This window comes from Actinia tenebrosa, unplaced genomic scaffold (assembly GCF_029948245.1).
Source record: "Actinia tenebrosa isolate PJP-AT-01 unplaced genomic scaffold, QUT_ActTen_1.0 PGA_scaffold0__85_contigs__length_37466705, whole genome shotgun sequence".
NCBI classification, from domain to species: Eukaryota; Metazoa; Cnidaria; class Anthozoa; order Actiniaria; family Actiniidae; genus Actinia; species Actinia tenebrosa.
In genome coordinates this window covers 10,823,012-10,836,170 of record NW_028292569.1, presented here as the reverse complement: position 1 = coordinate 10,836,170, position 13,159 = coordinate 10,823,012, and the positions used below count along the sequence as shown (strand labels likewise).

Sequence of the window (13,159 nt, the reverse complement as noted above, 5' to 3'; positions counted from 1 at the left end):
ATGAAACATTTGCCCATGGGTTGCACGCTCACGTCAGCTTTTTTTGCTTCGGCGAAAAAAGAACTTTTTGCATCTTTTTGCTGACAATTTATCTAGAAAAAATAACTGAAAATGATTAAATAAACTAGCGAAAATACTCATCAATCTCCGACATTTAGTATAGAGTTGTCATTTGTCAAAATTTGCATCACTTTCAAACAGTGAGCTGGACAAGATTGTGTCAGAGCGTCACTCCAAAAAGACAAAGCAAACCACAAATCGGTTGGTGTCTATACATTCAAAGGGTTTTTAGCAATGATTAAACAAATACAAAAATCTGAATATTGTTATCGTGTATTTATTCAACAAAAGTATTTCCAAAGTAATTAACTACAAATATTGCGCTCACCATCTACTTCTCAGCTTCACAACTGCAGCGAAGTCCTTTCTGGATCTCTACATGAGAGTGAAAGCCGACAAAGCATACTACCCAGAGGAAATTAATCCAGTTCAGTCACTTAGTTTTGATCCGTGAACAATAAGAAGATTTCCATTGTTAAGTCATTGTACGATATAAATAAACTTGAACATCGTCAACAACAACAAAGAAAGCCAATTTATTTTTCATTGACTTTCTTGGCATTACTGTATGATAATGATAAGTTATCATTTGAAATGTACTTCTTACGGTTGAAAATTACTTTCTCCGTAGTTTTGAACATTTTTGGTTCACTCGTAAGCTAAATTTTTGCCATTATTTTAGTCATAACAGTCTTCAGTGTAAAGCTGCCATTTTCAAAACCACTGTTTAGTGCATGATCAACAAATAAAGTCAATATTTTGTATTCATTTCTTGTTTGTTGACTTGACTATATTATAAAAGCAATGGATCATAATTAGTTGGACGCACACTACTTATGATCCGTTCATTTATTTTGCATAAAGACCTTGTATTTCACTTTTAAAAAGCTAAAAAAATACTAAAAAACACATTTAAATGCCAATTTACTGACAAAGAAATTCATCATTTTGTATTTCGCATTGCTTTGGGAATAAATTGGGAATCAATAGTCTTGGATTGGATTGGATTGGATTGGATTGGATTGGATTGGATTGGATTGGATTGGATTGGATTGGATTGGATTGGATTGGATTGGATTGGATTGGATTGGATTGGATTGGATTGGATTGGATTGGATTGGATTGGATTGGATTGGATTGGATTGGATTGGATTGGAAATAAAACAAATTTTTTTAAATGTCGTTTTGCAGTTTAGTAAAAAAAAAAAGATTGTTATAACGGGTGAAATCGAAAGAAAGCTTTTTGCTTTATTTGAAGTTTAAATGTTTACTACTACTTTTTTGCAGTAGTGAATTTAGATTATTTTACTACGCGCCTCTAAACCAGTTGACCTTTAAGAGAGAATGCATGAAACAGTAATACAACCATCTGTTACGCTGCAAAAATCTGGAGAAAGTGCTTCATTTGTTTTCATCAGTTTGCTGATCATAGCAACCTCGCTGACTACGCCAGTAGATTCAAACCTTGGGTTTAATGTTACGTCATGTGTTATGGATGCTGCTTGAGACTGGCTTTTCACAGTTATTCTGTAAAAAAGAAAAAAAAAATATATATATATATATGACAATGCTTTTCAATAGTTCTATAACTCAGCCGCTGTGTTTGTATATCGGCTTCGTACAGTTAAAGTATACGTAATGGGAGTTTTTTTCACTCACTTGTTTAGCTTTACCAGTAAATTTCCAGTTTAACTGAAACGCGACAATTGACCTACCTTGCATATGCCACAGACACTTCGTTTGTTGCTACAACAAAAGGTTTCCCAGTTCGTACAAGTATATCCTCGTCACTCAAAACAAGGCATAATGAGACATATTCTTTGGACTTTTTGTCACGGCCATTAGGGTACAATTTCAGAAACCAGCAGTTGCCACACAACCAGAAGGTTGGACTCCTTATCCAAATGCCTTCAGTGTATTTTTCGACTTGAGTGGGAAAGTCCAGTATTGTCCACACATAGCGACTTTTGTTTATCACTTCGATTTCAAGATCATTTATTTTTCGCTGAAGAAAACCAAAGCAAATCAAAAAGACATCGATATAATGAATCCTAGCTTAAACAATCTCTTATTTGATCTAAGACTAGATAAGTCAGAGCACAGCTAACTCAGAGATTGGATTCTGGTTTATTTAAGTAAGAGCACGGCTAGCGCACACGTCAGTTTGAGCCGCGAAACAAGCTCTAGGTGGATCTACGTCAGGGCACGGCTAACACACAGATAGAATCCTGAAAGATCCTCTTGACTCAGATTTAGCGTATTAATCAAATAAGCTTTGGAAAGGTATGAAAACCAGAGAACCCAGAGAAAAAATTTTCGAATAAAGCAAACAATTAATGGTGATGGCCGCCATGTTGGATGACCTTAACAAACGATTCCATTTACTCTACTTAATACCTTCGTTATCTTTAGCTCATCGTATAGAACTTGGTTTTCTTTAGTGAGCAATGAACATTGTCTGGCCAGTAACATCATGTGTGGTGCCATGTTGTCTTGTACGTGTTTCTCGACATGTTGTCGTTCAACTTTGTCTGAACATCCCTGATCCTTGAATGGACAATGGATGGCTGTTCTTTTACAGTTGTTTGTTAGATGTATTTTAGATTTGCTCCTAAATATTAAGAAATATTAACGCAAAACAACAAAAACAAGCACTTTGTTAGCTCTGAATGACTCGAAAAGATAATTTATTAATGGATGAACTTGACAATTTTTCACCATTTATAGTACAGGGGGTGGGTGGATCGGAGGGGTTACGGAAGATCAAGTTAGAGATCAGTGTTAAAGGAGGATTACTCAGTAGCAACCACTAATAATGAATAATGGGATATTACTTAAGGACGGTGCCTACTATTGTCCACGCGCACACGTACTGCGTATCTACTTTTGAGCAATTTCAAAATTTATTACTCGAATTACACGAAACAAAACGTTTATTTTCAATAAAAGTTAAAGCAGAGAACTATCTTAAGTAACCCAGGGTTGTTAAAGAGATAATTTGCTAAGGTTTAAGTATTATTGACCAAGAATCATAAGTTTTTTTGGGCAAGTTTTGAAAAAATGGCAGACTCATAGTTCTAAAAAACCAAATCCTTTCAATAATAAAGCTTTTTATCGTTTCTTTAATCCTATAAAACTTGAATAAAAACAAACAAAAAATACATATGAAATTGAAAATTTATCATTCGTTAATATCTAGGTGTGTAATTATAGTTTTGAAAATCCTTTTTTGGTCACTAAACACTTTCATCATGAAATTCTTTTACTTTGGAGTTCTCAATCTTAAAAATCATCTTATTGAATAAGATGATTTTTTAGATTGAGAACTCCAAAGTAAAAGAATTTCATGATGAAAGTGTTTAGTGACCAAAAAAGGATTTGACGTACCAAATATTTCAGAAATTCCTTTCTGCTGTTAAGTAAAAAGTCGATAATAACTTCACTTCAAACCAAATAGTCTTCCTGGAACTATAAAACTTATAATTATGGAGTTTTTCTCTGTGTTTTTTGCTTGCATGGCAGGAAGCAGCATGTTTAGCTTGACGTCAGAGGAGGTTCCACTAGTATCCCAGAATGCATTGTGTTTGATACTATATTATCACTTTTTCGTGACGTCATCACTTTGGTTTGACCGGCTTAGAGTGCACAACAAGATGGTGGTGTTCAGACTCGGGAAATGCTTTTCAAGATATTTCATTATTGTATGTTCATTGTGTTTCAAAAGATGATTTTTCTGTTTGTGTACCCGGCCTTGAAGGAGTACAAGTCGTTTTTAGACTCGTTCACGTCAGTTTTTTGGAGAAATTGAGAGAGAGACGTGTCGCTCTTGTTCCAACAACGAGTGACAACTCTTCGATTGATTACTTGTTCAATAACGTCCGTAGCCCAGCTCTTATTCGCCTTACTTCAACATTTAGTATAGGAGTAAGTAAGGTTTATCAAATATTTTTGTTTTGTATGAAATGGGCAAAAAATATCACACCTTTTACGAGTCGCGTTTGCGATAAATTCTCGTAAATATACTTCAATTGTGACTGTCCAAAAGACTATAAATCATGGGTCACTTTTGGTCATTTCAAGGTTTTGCTTTTCCTAAATATCTGAATTACACATATTGGTTGTTTAAACTTAAAATACTCAAATATGTGAAAAGCAGCATTTACTTTATGTACCATATAAAATCCAATATGACATCAGGTATGACACCGCGTGACAAAGTGAACTCGAGCGATATAACTCTTACAATTGGCGCAAATCCAAACAATTATGCATGTAGATTAAGAGTATTATTAATAAACAATACAAGTTCATGAGTTTTTGCCTCGTACAGGTCACGTAACAGCTGCTACGAAAAGTGCAAGTCGCACACCGCTACACACGAGTACAAAGCGACGCCATATTGGAAAACGAAACTCGCAAAGTAACTTGGGATACTAGTGTATCCTCCTCTGGCTTGACGTGCAGACGTGCCAAAAACAGAGTTTGTCACGCCGTTTTGTATGCTGTGTAACGGTTGTCACGCATTCGGCATAAGATTTATCCCTAATAATATTCTTTACAAATTCGTATCTCTTAAAAACGCCTGGATCCCCCTATTTTTTCTTCTTTTAAATGATAGAGTAAATGCTAAATTAACCTCGTGAAATGAAATTTATAAAAAATAATTGGTTTTGAAAAGAATATGGACACAATCTTTATGTACCTACTGATCGAAAATAGGGAGCACGAAGCTAAAAAATATATATATATTATAGCCAACTATTAAAGTCATGGTAGAATTGGGTATATTTTAGTAAAGAAACAGTGTCAGTCATTTAGGACGATTTAAATAAGAAATTTCTCAAAATCTTTTGAAAAGTTTTTTTTCTTCCTGGTGTTAGTAAAATCATGACGTCATCACTTTTTAACGATTTTAAGTCTTATTATTTCTTTTAAATGTATGGTGACCCCTACTTTTCTAACCAGAATTTGACAACCCTTTGATAGGTTAAAATAATTTACATAGTCATTTAAAAAAGTAATTGATTCTCAATTAGCAGGCACCGTCCTTAAGAAAAAATGGTAAACCATCGAGTTGATCTTTCATGGTTTGGCTGACGTCACTTCCGTCCGTACGTCCGTCCGTCCGTCCGGGCGTGTACACAACACAGGAATCCCGCTTGATATCAAAGCAAAACTACTCACAAATGCGGCTCTCAAATGCGCAGAAAAAATCGCTTTAGGACAAGTTATAGACCAAAAACAATTAAAAAACACTTTCATGTAGTCAAAGATGGATCAAGAAGTGTTCTTCAAGAATTCAGGTCTGTTTTTTTAAACAAACAATCGTATAAATATATATTTTCTGAAAAGCATTTTTCTCGACGAATCGATAAATCAAAGACTTTCTCTCAAAACGTTTTATATTTTTATCGATACGATTAATTTCTTTTAATGCTGGAGGAAATATAGCATGAAGAGCATATTACAACAAATATTTGTCCTTTATTTAGCTTTGTAAATCTTTAACAATTCGGTTGTTTTTAACCAGCTATCGTATGTTTTTCGTTCAAGAAAAAGCTTTGTTCGCCTCCTATCGCGGGGTCCAGTCGGCAAAAAAAGAAGACTTTTAGATATCTTTCTACACGGATAATTTATTTAATCATCAAATGAAATGTAAATTTTTACCAAATATTCAACTGTTTATTAAGCTGTTCGAGCAAGGGAGCACGGCAAATGCGCGCAAGCCACGGCTTTCATATATTGGGTTTCCTGTGGTAAAATATGGGCTTCCTGTGGTGGTGACGAATGCGGTTTTTCCAAAAAAATATAGTGCGGGCTCAATCTAATATGGCGCTACACATAAGTTAAACCCCGTGTACATTTATATAATATACCAAAGCCCAACCAACTGCCCACGTGCCAACTGCTATAACGGTCTTCCTGTGTCAAATTACGCCATCACCACAGGAAACCCAACTATTCAAAACCGCGCGCGTGCGCGCATTTGCCGTGCTCCCTTGCTTCGAGCAAGTATGATTATAAAAATGAGCTTAAATTTGTGTTGTTGAAAGATGTTATTGTATGAAGACCTACTAGACTTTCACTCTAAAAAGCTAAAAACATTTACAAACGCCAATTTACTGCCAAGGAATGAGTCATTTTGTATTTTGCATTGCCTTTTGCATTATTTTTTATTTTGTCTCAGTTGTTCTTGTCAATTGTTTAAATGAATGTAAGCTCTGTTTTTGGAAAACTGTAAAAGACCTTTTAAGTAAACCTCATTTTTTGCTCACATTAACCAGTTTTCAAGTCTGTTTTTTGGTCTTCATTTGTCCTAAATCTCCAGATTTTTTGATTTCAATGAAAGACATCCGAGATAAATTTCACTAAACTTGATATTGTATTGGATTATCTGTAGTTATCTTTCGTTTTTCTTTAAGTAAAAGAGATTCAAAGCCTAAAACTGTAGGCCTTGGAAAACGTTTTGTCGAACAATCTTCCAAGAACAAAACTAGCCCCTGGGGGTGGTGGTAAGTTGTGTACAAAATTCCTAAGTGGGAGAGTATACTCGCGCAAAAAAACAACAACAAAAAACGATGTAGTGCATTTCGATTTCACTGCATGGTTTTTATTATGGGAGAAATTATCATCATTTCGAATAAAAAATAATTGAAGATTATTTCCTCGATCTTATTTTCACCTTTCAGTTTCATCCAAATTGTTCTCCCTGCGACTTCCGTATCGATAGCTCCGCTTTTAGGCAGTGCCTAAATATATATATTATGAAATCGTATAGTGATTCTTGGGGGGATTAGTTGATCTCTATGATGCTAAATAATCTATCCCCCTTCCCCCCTAGGCGATGATGTACTTACCTCTTAATCTTTACAGTCATTCCTTGCGTGTCAGTACATTCGTTAGGGCAAAGAATCAGTGTTTCTGGACAATCGTCCGCTTTGTGTTTCTCGACTTGGTGTAGAACCATACCAAGTTGACATTCCTCGCATAAAACCTTTTTAAACCAGCACACTTTCTCATGGTTAGCCAATTCTCTTCTCTGCAGCTTGGAGTTGCAGTTCACATTAGGACACTGTACTTGTTGGAAAGGACAAGTTTCTCTGTGTTTGGCGAGTGAATGTAGTTTCCCATTCCATTCACAAGTTTGTTGAACATCTTTTTCATCTAATGCGATAGTTGGAAGGCAAATGCAGATTTATAGGAAGCTAAAGCAGCTATCAGTTTAGTGATACTTTTCTAAAAAGCGTTTTATTCTCTACCCAATGCTTTTGTGCATGTGGAGGTAATAGAAAGTCTTTATTAGATCTTCCTCTTCGTTTACGGCAAAGTTAATACAAGGAAATGATTTTTCTATGTTCATGTCAAAGGCGGTGAAACGCCAGTTGACCAGTGAAAAATACTTTAAAGCTAGTGACATACAGGAAAACGATGAAATGTAACGTGACCAACGTTTGCCGTTTCCGGGATGAAAAATACGCTAAACCAAAAAACTCTATTCATTTTCTCCTACATCGCCCTCCCGTCCCCAATTCCACATATTCCTTAATCCACCCTTGATCAACGACAAATTAAGATTCCTTTTATACTATTTAATCCTTTAGAAATAGTCTTGCGAAAATGATTTCAGCATTGAACTTCAAATTTTTTGTATGTTAAAAAAAAAAAAAAAACAAAAAAAAAACCAGATGCATATAACCGTGCATGCCGAAGGATATCGCTTGCCCAAAGCGCTGCTGTATGACAATTGCAAATATGGAGCTTCATTATTAAAACTAATCTAAATTTTTTTAGCCTCACCTTTTGATTCGTCTGGTCTTTGACAAAATACATCTAGTTTCTCCAGGATACCACAGAGGACAAAATTACGTGAAAAGGTCTGGTTATCTATCATTCTACCATCCACTGGACATTTTTTGCTCTCCTTCAACCTCTGGTCAATACATTCTTTGCAGAATGAGTGCCCGTCTTTGCATATCACGGGATCTTCGAATACAGTTTTGCTAGAAATAAATAGAGGTTATAACACTTCTAGTTGTGTATTACAGCAGGATAATTTTACGAGTATTGTAGGACGCGAAAAAACTGAAAATGAGTGCCTGAAAAGCAACCGTTATCTATTGTAAACAAGCAAACTTAAAAGTCACGAGCTCAAAACACTTACATGAGCCGCAGAGAGGAAAAGGAGAAAATTCCTCGCGCTGACATCAAGAAAAAAATGTTCAAAACCTGTTCACAGACCGAGTTTTATCTCTCTGTAATTATATGAATTCGAAAAATGGTCGTAAAACACGCGAAATTGAGCGTGTCGTATGATAATTAATACTGTAATGTTTTCGGCACTCGTTAAAATTTCTGTTGATGAAGGTTAAGCCCCTGTTAAAATATTTTGATGGGAACTGGATTTTAGTATCTCAAATTCAGTATTATTGAAAAATTACCATATAGAAATAAGAACAAACTCAAAAGTTAAGGAATTTTATTTGCCTAACGGCAGCTTTGTTGGAGCCATCTTCCGTTATTATTATTTTTTTATTTTCATTCTGTCATGACTTTAATATCTCCAACCAAAGATTCTGGTCGCATTTTTGCTCAAATATTTCGCTTATATTTTAGTGTTTTAGGTAAAACGTCTTAACCTATATGAAATATCGAAACTAGGAAGTCAGACATTTAGCCGATGTTGGCACTACCGGAATTAGTCAGTCAAATGTGTACCAACCAGAAAGATTAATTTATTATTCAGATCAAATGAATCAGTATGTAAAGGCTGTCGGCCTAAGCTTGAGCTGAAATCCTTATCAAATCAAATCATGCTATAATTATACAGTTAAAACTAAATTAAACTACAGTTTTCACGGTCGGCATGTTGTATGAACAAACGACAAAAGGAAAATCCTTTGTTAAAGATAAACTTCCGGCTAAGACATTTATTGCATTGTTCGACAGGTAGACCAAGCTATGTGATGTACATAAGTATGCTGAAAGAGCTGCGAGGTAGCTAGCAACAGAGAATTAATAGGAAAGAATAACTTATCACTCTTGAATTTTACCTTCTTGTTCTTTGTGTTTTAATTTATTGTCGGGGGAAGGTCTTTCTACTCAATTTTGCGCGAAATACGGCCATTTGAATTTCACCTCCTCTCTCCTCATACCTTTAATACCAAGTGAAGGTTGTCAACTTACGGTCCTCGTATTACCTAGGTAGTCAAGCACTTAAAACAAAATAATTCGCTCCTACATGATTCGACAAAAGTTTCTAACCGAAGTTATTTTTCCCGATAAATTTTATATTCCTAAATATTTTTCCTAAGACATTTTCCCCTGAATGAATTTTGATCTCTTTTTCCAGAGTTTTTTTCCTTTCATGCCACTTAAAGGATTTAAATTTGTAAGAGAGGTTTTGTCTACGTTCATACATAAAAACATTTTTTTTTTAATGGATCCTTTTCTGTTATGTGTAATGGCGTCATCGCTCCTACGTAATTCATGAACTGCATTTATAAATATTTCGTAAATTACGTCAGGGTAATAAGGAATATCCTTATCCAGCCGACAAAACATCCACTCGGCTCTTGCCATATCAGAAACCTCGGGAATAGACTTACCGGTAATTTCAGACAAAAGATAGGGAATAGCTTTGTAATATTTCCCTAGTCTTAATTTTTTCAGCGTTTTCCGCAGACTTTGCGGGGTTGGCTCTTCTAAGTACTGTTGCTTCCTTTAAAAGTAAGCTTAAAACTTATTTATTTACTTTATTCCTCAATAATAGGAAATATATTTAGATCTCTTTTGTTTGATTCATTTCCTGCTTTTATGCATATTGCCTTTAGGCTTTTAAGATAAGTTTTTCCTTTTATAATCATATTTACTTATTAATATTTTAAATACGTAGCATTGTAAATATTGTAAATACATATATATAATTTATGCATATATTCCTGTTGTAAAGCGCCTTGGACATGCTCATGGATATGAGCGCTATATAAATAAACTTTACTTTATTTTATTTAAACTTTATTTTTATTTAAGTGGTCTATGATTTTCTTCTTTACTTTGTTGTCTAAATATACCGGTCGATCACCTTGGATGTGACTCATCCAGTCCCTAAAGTATTTTATTCTCTTATAAGGTGTTTTCTTACGGCCTCCATTGGCGTAATACTGCTCTCTGGTAGCATTTGGTACGGCATTACGAATGTTCTTACCACACTCGTAACACTGTGCTGACGTGTCATCTTCTATTTGCATTTTCTTACCACAACAAACAAGCTTCCTTGGTGGTGGAGTAACAAACTTGGGTTTCAAGCACTTTACACAAAAGTCATAAACAAACTCTTTACATTCATGCATCGTATATAAGACAAATATTTTGACACAGCAGCAGTAAGGGAATCATCGCGTGGGTAATACCCACTGCGGACGCATAGTGTTTGGCGGGGTAATACCCAGGCCTCCCGGTACCCCCTCCGCGAGTCCCCCTTACTGCTGCTTAACCTGAGAAACACCCTTAAGATACCGGCTCCATACTGGTGGTCTTTAAAGGTGGTCTTAGATATTTACCAGCCACAGTTACTATATGAAAAAGATCAAAACATCTAAGAGGTTTCTCTTATTTTAAGCTCATCATACATAAAGACAATTTGTAAAGTGGATAGTTTTCTAATATTTGTGACGACTTCATGACACCTTCGTATTTTATGACATCATATTTCATTTTAAAAAAACCAAAACAAAAAACCAAAAAAAAAACAAACAAACAAACGCGAATTTGGTCGGTTTGAGCATTTTTTGACCCCCAAAAAATGGCTTAATTATAGGTGAGATGAATTGAAGTTAAGTATGGGTTTTACTCTAAGCTCAGCGATTGGGAAACTGATTTGAATTCAACATTTTAAACATGTTTTGGCAGCCTGCCTTTTTCACCTTTAAAAAAAACTTAGCTGATCTTTGTGCTAAACTGACTCAATGACGCTGTTTTATTTTATTTTTTAATTGAATGTGACGTCATGAATTACGTAGGAGCGATGACGCCATTACACATAACAGAAAAGGATCCATTAAAAAAAAATGTTTTTATGTATGAACGTAGACAAAACCTCTCTTACAAATTTAAATCCTTTAAGTGGCATGAAAGGAAAAAAACTCTGGAAAAAGAGATCAAAATTCATTCAGGGGAAAATGTCTTAGGAAAAATATTTAGGAATATAAAATTTATCGGGAAAAATAACTTCGGTTAGAAACTTTTGTCGAATCATGTAGGAGCGAATTATTTTGTTTTAAGTGCTTGACTACCTAGGTAATATGAGGACCGTAAGTTGACAACCTTCACTTGGTATTAAAGGTATGAGGAGAGAGGAGGTGAAATTCAAATGGCCGTATTTCGCGCAAAATTGAGTAGAAAGACCTTCCCCCGACAATAAATTAAAACACAAAGAACAAGAAGGTAAAATTCAAGAGTGATAAGTTATTCTTTCCTATTAATTCTCTGTTGCTAGCTACCTCGCAGCTCTTTCAGCATACTTATGTACATCACATAGCTTGGTCTACCTGTCGAACAATGCAATAAATGTCTTAGCCGGAAGTTTATCTTTAACAAAGGATTTTCCTTTTGTCGTTTGTTCATACAACATGCCGACCGTGAAAACTGTAGTTTAATTTAGTTTTAACTGTATAATTATAGCATGATTTGATTTGATAAGGATTTCAGCTCAAGCTTAGGCCGACAGCCTTTACATACTGATTCATTTGATCTGAATAATAAATTAATCTTTCTGGTTGGTACACATTTGACTGACTAATTCCGGTAGTGCCAACATCGGCTAAATGTCTGACTTCCTAGTTTCGATATTTCATATAGGTTAAGACGTTTTACCTAAAACACTAAAATATAAGCGAAATATTTGAGCAAAAATGCGACCAGAATCTTTGGTTGGAGATATTAAAGTCATGACAGAATGAAAATAAAAAAATAATAATAACGGAAGATGGCTCCAACAAAGCTGCCGTTAGGCAAATAAAATTCCTTAACTTTTGAGTTTGAGCCAATATAGATCATATCAGTAAAACCTTTTGTCGAACAATAATAACGATAAATATAACAGCGTTTATTAACATATTATCGCATTATAAATAAATGAATAGAAAGTGTTTACGAATATGTACGAGTTCCTAGTATTATAATGATGAGAGGCTGATCTTAAATCCTGCAGATGCTTCGAGAAAGTGCACGATCTTTACAAATTTTCTCAAGGGCAGTTTTTAAACAGAATCCATCACGATAAATTTTTAGACTATAATCAATAAAACTTTCTTATTGCAAATCTAGAATCTTTGTTTGTTACGTTGGATTCAAGATCTATAAAAAACATACAGTGAATAAATGTCTAAATCAGCATTGGACATTGTTATCTGCATAATGTAGATAAACTCCATGAAAGAGTACTTACCATATTGGGCAAATGAGATTTTCGTCGATATCTTTCACGAACTGTTCAACTTTGTGGCCCATTTATTAATTTTATTGAATAAATATGGCTTCTGAGACGCCTCGAAGTATTTTATATAACTGCATGGGGATAATGAATATTTGCATGCAAGTCATGCGCGAAACAACTAAGGTCGACTTATCCGGTGTGTTTACAGTTTAAGCTTCCACGACCCACTGCTTTGAGTAACGAAGGTGGACGACGGAGACGGGGGGGATTTAGCTTTAGCCCATCTTAACCTAATTTTATGGGAATTACATTTTTATTTTGCGTAAGAATAAGAAAGAAGTTTACCTCAAAACCGTGAGGGTAGGGGAGGCCTGCTGTAGACATTGCATCATTTGTATCACATGGAACCTATTGTGGTTTATGTAGCTGTATTGTACATTGGATGGCTAGACTATCATTGGTACTGTTACAGTAGGCTGTAGAAAGTACACCATCTGTGTAACATGGAACCTATTGTGATTTATCTGGCTGTATTGTTAATTGGATGGTTAGACTACCATTGATACTGTTACAGTAGGCTGTAGAAAGTACACCATCTGTGTAACATGGAACCTATTGTGATTTATCTGGCTGTATTGTACATTGGATGGTTAGACTACCATTGAT

General features: G+C 35.0%; 1 protein-coding gene across 1 annotated transcript; it reads right to left on the bottom strand.

Annotated features, from left to right (window-relative positions):
- Positions 1 to 321: 321 nt before the first annotated feature.
- On the bottom strand, positions 322 to 12,653 carry LOC116288424 (TNF receptor-associated factor family protein DDB_G0272340). Its single transcript, XM_031695212.2, has 6 exons — positions 12,506 to 12,653; positions 7,858 to 8,060; positions 6,918 to 7,224; positions 2,458 to 2,671; positions 1,776 to 2,065; positions 322 to 1,587 (listed from the first exon to the last, which is right to left on the bottom strand). Exons 1-6 carry the CDS (start codon positions 12,565 to 12,567, stop codon positions 1,395 to 1,397), a joined length of 1,269 nt encoding a protein of 422 aa, XP_031551072.2. The 5' UTR covers positions 12,568 to 12,653; the 3' UTR covers positions 322 to 1,394.
- Positions 12,654 to 13,159: the final 506 nt, after the last annotated feature.

What these genes read in the sequence shown, in the direction of transcription:
- LOC116288424 (XM_031695212.2), bottom strand. Translation starts at nt 12,567, where the DNA reads ATGGGCCACAAAGTTGAACAGTTCGTGAAAGATATCGACGAAAATCTC. An exon ending in AAGACCAGACGAATCAAAAG is followed by an intron (nt 7,225 to 7,857) that starts GTGAGGCTAAAA and finishes CTATCGCATTAG; the next exon opens with ATGAAAAAGATGTTCAACAA. An exon ending in ATGACTGTAAAGATTAAGAG is followed by an intron (nt 2,672 to 6,917) that starts GTAAGTACATCA and finishes CTTAATATTTAG; the next exon opens with GAGCAAATCTAAAATACATC.